The 12,550-nt window shown below is 45.7% G+C and overlaps 1 protein-coding gene across 10 annotated transcripts in view; it reads left to right on the forward strand.

Moving 5' to 3' along the window:
- Window positions 1-12,550, forward strand: part of ncam1a (neural cell adhesion molecule 1a) — a 372,742-nt gene that overhangs the window by 227,325 nt on the left and 132,867 nt on the right. For all 10 annotated transcript variants that reach the window (XM_078426956.1, XM_078426961.1, XM_078426957.1 and 7 more), the window contains exon 8: window positions 2,912-3,054. In XM_078426956.1, coding sequence (XP_078283082.1) covers window positions 2,912-3,054 — 143 coding nt within the window. The remainder of the gene's footprint in view (window positions 1-2,911; window positions 3,055-12,550) is intronic.

Here is a 12,550-nt window from a genome sequence, read left to right on the forward strand (position 1 = left end):
GACAATTTACAGAAGCCAATTAACCTACAAACCCGCACGGCTTAGGAATGTGAGAGGAAACCGGAGCACCCGGAGAAAACCCACAAGGCCACAGAGGGAACATACAAACTCCACACAACCCCACGCTGTCACAGGGAGAACGTGCAAACTCCACACAGACAGCACCCGTAGTCAGGATGGAAGCCGGGTCTCTGGCGCTGCGAGGCAGCAACTCTACCGCTGTGCCACTGATGCCGTTATATAACTGCATCATGGGATAATCTGAATGATTTAAATCTTCCAGCAAAGAGCTTGATGGAGCCAAGGTGTAAACCACGAGATCCTGTGGGGAGATCGCCGATGCTGATGCACAACTTCTCACCCATTAATTTTTATTAACTTAGTTCCTCCTGATGGACATGGCATTGTGCGACTGTGAGCCAGCTTTAATGATCGAGCCCTGAAGTCCTGTCATGTGGAGGGCTGCAATATGTCTGAACATTGTTTCCTACATTCATTATCTCCCAGTATGTCTGTGGACACTGGTTGCCTGACACTGCAGGTTGGCGAGGTTGGGCTGTGAACTGAAATCTTCTACTGCAGTAGTTGACATTGTGTGCAGGGAGGAATTGCAGATGCTGGTTTGCACCGAAGATAAGACACAAAATGCAGGAGTAAATCAGCGGGACACGCAGCATCTCTGGATAGAAAGAATGGGCGACGTTTCGGGTCGAGACCAGACCCTTCAGAAGAAGGGTCTCGACCCGAAATGTCACCCATTCCTTCTATCCAGAGGTGCTGTGTGTCCCGCTGAGTTACTCCAGTATTCTGTGTCTATATTCATAGTTGACATTGTATTCCATCCCACACCCCTGCCTTCCATTCCTGATCCACAGCTTCTCCACAATCCCATATTATGTCCCCTGTTTGCTTCTGCTCCCTGTAGTGGGATTGAACCCGTGAACCTTTGACTTAGGGGAAAGTTGCTCTGGCACACCACCTGACAGAATATATGTGGGAGAATAGACACAAAGTGCTGGAGTAACTCAGCGGGTCAGGCGGCATCTCTGGAGGACACGGACAGGCGATGTGTACCTAACCCAAAAGATTGGCTAGTCATGTTCTCCGGACATGCTGCCCCTGTCCCGCTGAGATAGGTTTTAGTTTAGAGATACCGTGCCGACCACGACCATCTGTACATGTGTTCGATCCGACACACTAGGGGCAATTTGCAGAACCGATTAACCTGCAAACCTGCATATTTTAGTTTAGTTTAGGGATACAACACGAAAACGGGCCCTTTGGCCCACCGAGTCCGCGCCAACCAGCGATCCCCGCACTCTCTAACACTATCCTACACAAACTGGGGACAATTTACAATTTTACCAAGCCAATTAGCCATCAAACTTGTATGTCTAAGGATTGTGGGAGGAAACTGGAGCACTCGGAGAAAACCCATGCGGCCATGGGGAGAAGGTACAGACTCCGTACGGACAGCACCCATAGTCAGGGTCAAAGCCAGATCACTTGCACTGTGGGGCAGCAACTCTACCACTGCCCCACTGTGCCGCCCCATGTAGAGTGAGAGGGAAGATGTTAGCGATTTAGGTGGGATGTGAGAGGAAGCTTTTCCGCCCAGAGAGCAGGGAGTACATTGAATGCACTGCTGGAGCGGGAGGTGGATGCAGAGCCACTACTCCATTTACAAAGTGTCTGGACAGGCACTTGGATCTGCCAGGCAGACAAGGCCAAGTGCTGGAAGGAGGGATTAATGCAAATGGATGCCCGCTGGTCAGCATGGACACAGTGGGCCGAAAGGCCTGCCTCCCTGCTGCACGACTCCACCACTCTTAAGAGCTCCAAGGCTGATGTCAACTGACTGCAGGTAGACTGCAGTAAAATGCTGGAGTAACTCAGCGGGTCAGGCTGCATCTCAGGAGAGAAGGAACGGGTGATGTTTCGGGTTGAGACCCTTCTTCAGACTCAACTGACTGCAGAGGGCATCCCTCTGATGACGTAATGTGGTGGTGCTCTCAGAACTAAAGATAGACACAAAATGCTGGAGTAACTCAGCGGGTCAGGCAGCATCTCTGGAGAAAAGGAACAGGTGATGTTTTGGGTCAGAACCTCTGAAGAAAAGTTCTGAAGAAGACCACTGAGTTGGGGGGGGGCGGGGAATGACTGGAAGCTGGAAAAGGGGCACAAAAGGGGGAAAAAAAGGAAACATTTTCTTGCTTCCAGTTCCACCAGCCTCCCCCCCCCCCCCCAAACCCTGTAAATTCAGTGTGAAGAAGGGTCTCGACCCGAAACGTCACCTATTCCTTTTCTCCAGAGATGCTGCCTGATCCGCTGAGTTACTCCAGCTTTTTGTGTCTTATCTTCAGTTTAAACCCGCATCTGCAGTTCCTTCCTACACTCTCTCAGAATAAAGATCTTCCTTAAACGCCGATGAGGTTTTGATTTCTATTATTAAAATATACATCAGGGAAGCTTTTAACATTGTGCAAACTGCTCTCCCCCAGAATAATTGTAATGCCCATAATCACGTAAAATCTGCTGAAAATGATGAGAGTCTAATAGTTCCCCTTTGTAGCGGCACATGACTCAAACTCCCATAATAGACTTTGTGTCAGCTATAAGGCAGAGTGCCTCTGCATTGCGTAGATGAATGTAACCGGGGACAATCGCTTCATGAGTTTTAGGGCTCTTATGTACCAGTTTGTGGAGTCTACGATGACATTGTACAGGGAAATTTAGGTTAGTGCAATTTTGGTTAAAGTCCTGTTTTTGTTGGAAGCTGGCACTGCAAGTTCTCAGTGAAGCACTTCAGCACATAATTATAGCCCCAGTCACGTAACATTGAACCCTTGTTAATCTGTTCCTGCTGTAAAATTAACCATCGTTTCCTTTCTTTTTTTGCGTTTGAATTTAGTTAAGCCTGAAATCACTTACGTGGAGAATAAGACGGTGGTGGAGCTGGAAGATCACATCACACTAACCTGTGAGGCCAACGGTGACCCAACTCCCAGCATCACCTGGATGAAAGGCAGCCACACCTACCGCGATGGTGAACAGGTAGGAGAATTACATGCGTTCGACTTTGACCCAGTTGTACTCTCTTCACCACATGGCGATGAGCACAAACTTCATCCATGTGTCTTCGGTCATGCTTGCTTGCCCTCCAGTTGAAAGTTAACTTCAATCCACCTAACTTCCACAAGAGTGCATGATTTAGTTGCCTGTTACTCCCATGTCGGGTTTAAGCAGAGCTGTTGGTAGTAACGGCACGGGATTGCCAATTCCCACGACATACACACACACTACTGATGTGCCGGCGTTGGAGAGGGTCCAGAGGAGGTTTACGAGAATGGTCCCGCGATTGAGTGGGTTAACGTATGATGAGCGTTTGACGGTACTGGGCCTGTACTCGCTGGAGTTTGGAAGGATGCAGGGGGAACCTCATCGAAACTTACCGAATAGTGAAAGGCCTGGATAGAATGGATGTGGAGAAGATGTTTCCACTAGTGGGAGAGTCTAGGACCAGAGGCCACAGCCTCAGAATGAAAGGACGTTGCTTTAGGAAGGAGGAGGAATTTCTTTAGTCAGCGGGTGGTAAATCTTTGCTACAGACGGCTGTGGAGGCCAATTAAATGGACATTTTTAAGACGGAGATTGGCAGATTCTTGATTATTACGGGTGTCAGGGGTTATGGGGAGGAAGGAAGGAGAATGGGCTTGTGAGGTAGATAGATCAGCCATGATTGAATGGCGGAGGAGATGTGATGAGCCGAATGCCCTAATTTTGCTTCTAAAACTTATGAGCTTATGATGTAACTTCATTCTGTGTCGGTCAACACCAAAGTTACTGGAGGAACAATAGAGACCATTCGACCCTAAAAACCGTAGTATGTCATGACGCCATTTTAGTAGGCAGAAAGTTGCAGAAACATTTAAAACGAAAAATAACAAAAATCTGTGAATTGATAGATGAGATATATTCTGCATTTTGATGGTATCATCGCACATACTGTTCCCCCAAAACACTGATTACACTGCGAGAGGCATAACGAACGGCTTGTTTTGCCTACTAAAATGGCGGACGTTACGCTCCTTTGCGTACTACACTTCAGTATAGTCGATTTCAACGGAGTGGTCCATCTTGTTCCTCTAGTATCTTCTGTGTTTCATTGTGAACAAAACTTAATTACAGAGATTGTTATAGCACGTTTATGCAATTTAGTTTCATTTCTACGCACATAGAAGTGCAGGGAATAGAGGGATATGGATCTTGTCCATGCAGATGGAATTACTTTAACTTGGCATCGTGATCAGCGCAAACATTGTGGGTCAAAGGGCCCGTTCCTGTGCTGTACTGTTCTGCGTTGACACGAAAGATGGGGTGAGGACTTTTCCCAAGTGGGGAAGCCTCAGGATAGATCATTTAGTGGCTTTTAAGGCGAGGACGAGGAATGTTCCTTCTTGAAGGTGGTAAATCTTCAAAATTCCCTCTACCTAGCGCAGAAAGCTGAATCACTAAATGTATTTAAGGTTGAGTGTGCGATTTCTGGATCTTTGTGAATCAAAGATGATGGGGAATATCAAGCTCCCATGTGGTCTAGTGATCAATCTTTCATGTGGTCTAGTGGTTAGGATTCCTGGTTTTGGGGCGGCATGGTGGCGCAGCGGTAGAGTTGTTGCCTTACAGCGCCAGAGACCGGGTTCGTTCCTGACTACGGGTGCTGTCTATACGGAGTTTGTACGTTCTCCCCGTGACTGCTTGAGTTTTCTCCGGGTGCTCCGGTTTACTCCCACACTCCAAAGAAGTGCAGGTTTAGAGGTTGATTGGCTTCGGTAAGTTGTAACATTGTCCCTAGTGTGTGTAGGCTAGTGTAAGGAGTGATTGCAGGTCAGCGCGGACCTGGTGGGCTGAATGGCCTGTTTCCACGGTGTTTCCGCACTGTGTCTCTAAGTAAGTCTAAAGGGAGCAAGGTGTAAAATGGTGCTGAGGCCAAGAGAGGTTGGTTGTGATCTCATTAAAGGCGGAGCAGAGGGTTCTATCATTGCTTTCACTACTGAAGTTGAATTAACATCTCATCGTTTTAACACCAGACCATGCAGGCATTATTGGCAGCAGCCTCCAAGGGAATTGTGCACCTTGCAGGGGTGGGAAGGCACCATGTGTAGGCTACATTAACAAGCTTGACAATCAGAGGAACAAACGCCTGCTTGTGTTATATTGGTCAGATCACCACTTCTGAAACACAGCGGGATTATTTATCTGTCGTAGTTAACAAGCGTGGTGAAACGTGACTTAGTGTGGAGACTTTAACATGAATAACTTACCACCATTAGCATTGGTCTTTCCCAGTTCTGCTCACTATGTGTTCTGATCCTTTTGTTTTTTATCATTGCCCAAGAATGGCCATTAATTTAGGGTCGATATGTGTAGGAAGGAACTGCAGGTGCTGGTTTACACCGAAGATATACGCAAAATGCTGGAGTAACTCAGCGGGTCAGGTAGCATCTCTGGAGAGAAGGAATGGGTGACGTTTTGGGTCGAGACCCTTCTTCAAACCTACAGTGCCCTCCATAATGTTTGGGACAAAGACCCATCATTTATTTATTTGCCTCTGTACTCCACAATTTGAGATTTGTAATAGAAAAAAATCACATGTGGTTAAAGTGCACATTGTTAGATTATATTAAAGGCCATTTTTATACATTTTGGTTTCACCATGTAGAAATTGCAGCTGTGTTTATACATTGTTCCCCCATTTCAGGGCAGCACAATGTTTGGGACACATGGCTTCACAGGGGTTTGTAATTACTCAGGTGTGTTTAATTGCCTCCTTAATGCAGGTATAAGAGAGCTCTCAGCACCTAGTCTTTCCTCCAGTCTTTCCATCACCTTTGGAAACTTTTATTGCTGTTTATCAACATGACAACCAAAGTAGTTCCAATGAAAGTCAAAGAAGACATTGTGAGACTGAGAAACAAGAATAAAACTGTTAGAGACATTAGCCAAACCTTAGGCTTACCAAAATCAACTGTTTGGAACATCATTAAGAAGAAAGAGAGCACTGGTGAGCTTACTAATTGCCAAGGGACTGGCAGGCCAAGGAAGACCTCCAAAGCTGATGACAGAAGAATTCGCTCTATCACAAAGAAAAATCCCCAAACACCTGTCCGACACATCAGAAACACTCTTCAGGAGTCAGGTGTGGATTTGTCAATGACCACTGTCCGCAGTAGACTTCATGAACGGAAATACAGAGGCTACACTGCAAGATGCAATCCACTGGCTAGCCGCAAAAATAGGATGGCCAGGTTACAGTTTGCCAAAAAGTACTTGAAAGGGCAACCACAGTTCTGGAAAAAGGTCTTGTGGACAGATGAGACGAAGATTAACTTATATCAGAGTGATGGCAAGAGCAAAGTATGGAGGTGAGAAGGAACTGCCCAAGATCCAAAGCATACAACCTCATCTGTGAAACACAGTGGTGGGGGTGTTATGGCCTGGGCATGTATGAATGCTGAAGGTACTGGCTCACTTATCTTCATTGATGATACAACTGCTGATGGTAGTAGCATAATGAATTCTGAAGTGTCTAGACACATCCTATCTGCTCAAGTTCAAACAAATCCCTCAATACTCATTGGCCGGCGGTTCATTCGACAGCAAGACAATGATCCCAACATACTGCTAAAGCAACAAAGGAGTTTTTCAAAGCACAAAAATGATCAATTCTTGAGTGGCCAAGTCAATCACCCGATCTGAACCCAATTGAGCATGCTTTTTATATGCTGAAGGGAAAACTGAAGGGGACTAGCCCCCAAAACAAGCATAAGCAAAAGATTGCTGCAATACAGGCCTGCCAAAGCATCACCTGAGAGGATACCCAGCAACTGATGATGTCCATGAATCGCAGACTTCAAGCAGTCATTGCATGCAAAGGATATGCACAAAATACTAAACATGGTCACTTCCATTTACATGACATTACTGTGCCCCAAACATTATGGTGCCCTGAAATGGGGGGACCATGTAAAAACACTGCTGTAATTCCTACATGGTGAAACCAAAATGTTTTAAAATAGCCTTTATTAAAATCTGACAATGTGCACTTTAACCACATGTAATTTTTTTCTATTACAAATCTCAAATTGTGGAATGCAGAGGCAAATAAATAAATGATGGGTCTTTGTCCCAAACATTCTGGAGGGCACTGTATATATCTGATGGATCCCATACACACATACTGAAGTAATACAACACTTGCTACCACAAATGCTGATAATGAACAACCTGTGTGCTTTAAGCTGGAATGGGCTCCTGCATTTCATTATATATGGGGATTATGGTTATGTTTTGCAATTGTCAGGCGCTGTGTGTTTGTGCCTTTAGCAAAGTCCGCAGCCATGTTAATTACAGAAGGGATGATGCATGCGTTGATCATTGATCATACGTCCTTTGTGCAGAAATCCACCCTTCTAATTACCTCCATTGTGCATCATCATCTCAGTGGACTAACTAATAAAACAGTGTAGGAAGGAACTGCTGGTTTAAACCGAAGATAGACACAAAAAGCTGGAGTAACTCAGCGGGTCAGGCAGCATCACTGGAGAGAAGGAATGGGTGACGATTCTGGTCGAGACGTCTGAAGAAGAGTCTTAGAAACATCACCCATTCCTTCTCTCCAGAGATGCTGCCTGACCCGCTGAGTTACTCCAGCTTTTTGTGTCTAACTAATAAAACAAATCGGTTAGAAATATGTATCCTCGCGGGTTTGTGGTGCTGAATATCAGTGTTCAGATCTTGTGGCAGAAGACGAGGATATTTATGAAGAATAAAGACATCCTCTGCAGAGAATTTCAGCAAAAAATCATGAATCCAATTATAAAGAAGAGTTTTTGATTTTGCTCCGTCGAAGATGCCCAGAGCTAACATGTGCCTTGAACTCTCTTTTAATTGTCATTAGCATTTCTGAAATTTTAATTATTTCTGCTACAGAGATGGAGGAAAATAAGTTCCCTGCATTCCCAGACCTAGTCTGCAAAATTCCACGGCTTGTGTGTCCATTTATGAGGGTCATTAAGTAGAAAGATTTTCGTCAGAGGGTGGTGAATCTGTGGGTGCACAGACAGCACCCGTAGTCATGATTGAACCCGGGTCTCTGGCGCTGTAAGGCAGCAACTCTACTGCTACGCCACCGTGCCACCTCAGCATTGCCAAAACTATCTCCTCTTGCACCACCCTGTGTGTGGAAAAAAACGCCTCTCAGGTTGCTATGAAATCCTGCCCCTCTCACCATAAACCCAGGTCCTGCGGTCCTTGGCTCCCCGACACTGGGCAAGCACCCTGCCTTCTTCTCTATGCTAGCAATGCCAAAATCAGGGATTGATCCAAGGGCCTTTAGATCTTCAGACTAACGCTCTCCCAACTGAGCTGTTCCAGCTACAGATTAATTCTCCAAATAAGAGGCCGAACTACAGCTGAAGTCACGAGGTTTAACTGTTAATTTTAATTCATTGAACCACTTTGAAAATGAACCCTGCTTAAAACAAGCTGCAGTAAGTTGTTCTATCCCACATGTTAGATGAGCTGGCGATGTTGTGCTGCCTGACTTGATCCTGTCTGGAATCAATTCCTTATGGATATCAATCCAAATTATGGATATCAATCCAAATTATGGATATCAATCCAAATTATGGATATCAATCCAAATTAGAAAAGCAGCTCCATGTTGATTGGTTGAATGAAAGTGAGCAAGTAGGGCCCACTGCATCACTCTGTACATGCATGGAGACAGGTCTGCGGTCCACTGAGTCCACACCGACCACCCGCTCACGCTAGCTCTACGTTATTGCATCCACTCCCTACACATTACGGGCAACGTTCATCGGTCTACATACTCGCACGTCTTTGGGATGAGGGACGGAACCGGAGAAAACCCACGTGTTCTCACGGGGAGAGCGTGCAAACTCTACACAGACAGCAGCAGAGGTCAGGATCGAACTCGATCTCTGTGGTGCTGTGAGGCAGCAGCTCCACCCGCTGCGCTGTTGTGCGGCAGTCAAACGCGGACGTCGGTGCTGCGTAATACACTGACAAATTCCACTTGGATTTCATCCACGAGCTGTGACCTTGTGCCTCTGTTGTGGGCTGCAGGCAGTGACAGATACGCCCAACTTCAGCAGAACCGCTACACATTTTCTCTTTTGCTTTTAAAAGCGAGGCAGAGCGGAGCTGTCAGCATGATGAGTTGCTTCGGACCACACGCTCGGCAAGCTGTGCATCGTACCCACTTTCAGACAGCGTGTAAAAGCACAATCTGCCCGTATCAGCTCCTGATCTCCATCTCCCAAGGACTCACAAAGGTTTTCCAAGAAAAAGTCGTATTAATACGAGCGATGCGCCATTGCGCCTCACTGCACCGTCTGCCTTGTATGTTTGTCTTCTTCAGCGGTAAAAACCTAACCGATGTGATTTCTGACAGAGACAGATGTTGCTAAGGGACAGGAGATAACTGGAGAACATCCATTATCCTTCACCTTGCATGTCGTTGCTCTGCTTGGTCTTTCCATTAATCTAATCGGTCTCTAATTCAACCCGCTCGTGCACTTCGTGCTTTTCATGAGATCGTAAGTTAAGGAGCAAAATGAGGCCATTCTGCCCATCAAGTGTATCCCGCCATTCAATCATGGCTGATCTATCTTTGCCTCTCAGAGATAGATAGATTCTTGATTCTTGATTAGTACGGGTGTCAGGGGTTATGGGGAGAAGGCAGGAGAATGGGGTTAGGAGGGAGAGATAGATCAGCCATGATTGAATGGCATAGACATGATGGGCCGAATGGCCTAATTCTACTCCTATTCCTTATGACCCCTCAACCCCATTCTCTTGCCTTCTCCCCATAACTCTTGGCACCCGCACTAATCAAGAACCTATCAATCTCCGCCATAAAGATATCCATTGACTTGGCCTCCCCAGCTGTCTGTGGCAATGAATTCCACAGATTCACCACCCACTGACTAAAGAAATTCCTCCTCATCTCCTTTCTATAGGTACGTCCTTTTATTCTGAGGGTGTGGCTGCTGGTCCCAGACTCTCCCACTAGTGGAAGCATCCTCTCCACAATCTGCTCTATCCAGGCCTTTCATCATTCACACTTCCATTGCTATGAAACCAACAGTGACAACCAGTCCTCCAGTATAATGACAATGAAGTCTTAACACAAGTAGCGGGGAAAATAGAATTGTACGGCACGGAAACAGGCCCTTCGGCCCAAATCATTTGTAAGAGGGACTGTTTTGTTGTACCAGCGCCCTGAATTTGGCTTTACTTGGGGCCCAGCTCAGATCGGCACGGATACAAAATAACACATCTTGTAGATCAGTGGTGTTTCTCCAAGTTGGTGTATTGAAGACCTAAAGAGTGTGCATTGGTAATACTCTGAGAAAACCAAAAGTGCCTCAAAGATTCACTGTTTTTATATTCTCACGGCACAATGGTTACATGTGGATCCGACATTGTTTAAAATGTCATCATTGATCAATGTCTCTGTAACCTTTCATCTTTGTCTTTCCCCAGTGTTATCTTTAACCTTTGCTCCCTGAAAACAAATAGGCCCCAGAAATGTGTGAAGGGGGGGTCCCGACCCGAAACGTCACCCATCCTTTTCTCCAGAGAGGTTGCCTGTCCCACTGAGTTACTCCTAATCTTTGTGTCTACCTCCGGTATATACCAGCATCTGCAGTTCCTTTCTGCACCATAAATGTCAGTACCTCTGGTTCAGTTTTAATACCCTCAGCTTAGTTTACAACTTCCAGTGTTTCTGTTAACCAAACTAGTTATGCTGTGGAACCGAAACATCATGATACATCTATTTATTGCCTCACTGACATCCTTAAGTTCCCTATGTTGGCCATTTTTCCCTTCACGCTTCCCAGGATGTAAGCTCTTGGGATAAACACATTACAAACTACTCACCTTCCTTCTAATGTTCAAAATATCCGTCAACATCAAAAACATTGAATTTTTGCCCTCTCACCTTAAACGTATGGTTCTTGATTTCTCCTACTCTGGGTAAAAGACTGCATGTTCAAAATGTTTGAACCCAGTGCAAAAGGTATAACAATAGTACGCTTAGTAAAGATTAGTGGAACTGGACAAAGCCAGCCTTTAGAAAGGAGATGAGGAGGAATTTCTTTAACCAGAGGATAGTGAATCGGTGGAATTTATTGCCTCAAAAGGCTGTGGAAGCCGTCAATGGATATTTTAAAGGTGGAGATTGATAGGTTCTTGATTAGTGCGGGTGTCAGGGGTTGTGGGGAGAAGGCAGGAGGATGAGGTTGAAAAGGGAAAGATAGATCAGCCATCATTGAATGGCGGAATAGACTTGATGGGCCGAATGGCCTAATTCTACTCCTACAACTTATGAGCATTGGCTTGGGAGGAGGAAACCGTGATTCACCACAGCCACTTGAGTTTTCCTGAGGTTGTGACCGACAGAAAAGCTAAGGGTGAATCGATGGGTCTGGTTATTCGGACTTTCGTTAAAGATTAGTGTGCTTGATTACAGAATATGGACCTGTTGAATAATACACTGGCTTGGATTGGCATTTGGTTACCAGAATGGATGTAGAAGGAATGAATGGGCCTATTTCTACTCCCTAGCGTTTGAGGCTCATTGAGGAGGCGCTGTGAACTGTTTGCGTGCTACTGTATGTTTCATTTTTTTCCTTAGTACCTAATCAGATGTACAGCACTTTGGTCAACGTGGGTTGTTTTTAAATGTGTTATACAAATAAAATTGACTTGACTTGACTTGACTTTATTCTGGGTGGTACAGGAAAATAACTGCAGATGCTGGTACAAATCGAAGGTATCACAAAATGCTGGAGTATCTCAGCAGGTCAGGCAGCATCTAGGAGAGAAGGAATAGGTGACGTTTTGGGTCGAGACCCTTCTTTATTCTGGGTGGCCTGTGGGGTGCTACAATTATCACTGCTGGGCCTCGGTTGTTCTCAATATATATCTATGATTTGGATGAGAGAACTAGATATGGGACCCCCGAGTTTGCCAACGACACCAAGCTGGTAGTTTGGTGAGGGCGGGGAGTGCAGATGAGCTCAGGAGGATGATGCACAGAAGGTCCTATGTGCTTTTGACAAGATGGATAATTGGCCAAATGCATGGCAGATGCAGATTAATGTTGATAAATATGAAGTAATTCGCTTTGGTTTTAAAAAGAGAGATTATTATCTATCTTTATATCTGTTGGGGTGGCATGGTGGCACGGCGCCAGAGACACGGGTTCGATCCTGACTTTGGGTGCTGTCTGTACAGAGTTTGTACGTTCTCACCGTGACCGCGTGGGTTTACTCCGGTTTCCTCCCACACTCCAATGACGTCAAGGTTTGTAGCTTAAAATGGCTTCTGCAAATTGTAAATTGTCCCTGGTGTGCAGGATAGTGCAAGTGTACGGGGCGATGGCTGGTGGGCCCGGACTTGGTGGGCCGAAGGGCCTGTTACCGCGCTGTATCTCTAAGGTCTGAGGTAAACTGTGTCC

Source organism: Rhinoraja longicauda, chromosome 32 (genome assembly GCF_053455715.1).
Source record: "Rhinoraja longicauda isolate Sanriku21f chromosome 32, sRhiLon1.1, whole genome shotgun sequence".
Taxonomy (NCBI): Eukaryota; Metazoa; Chordata; class Chondrichthyes; order Rajiformes; family Arhynchobatidae; genus Rhinoraja; species Rhinoraja longicauda.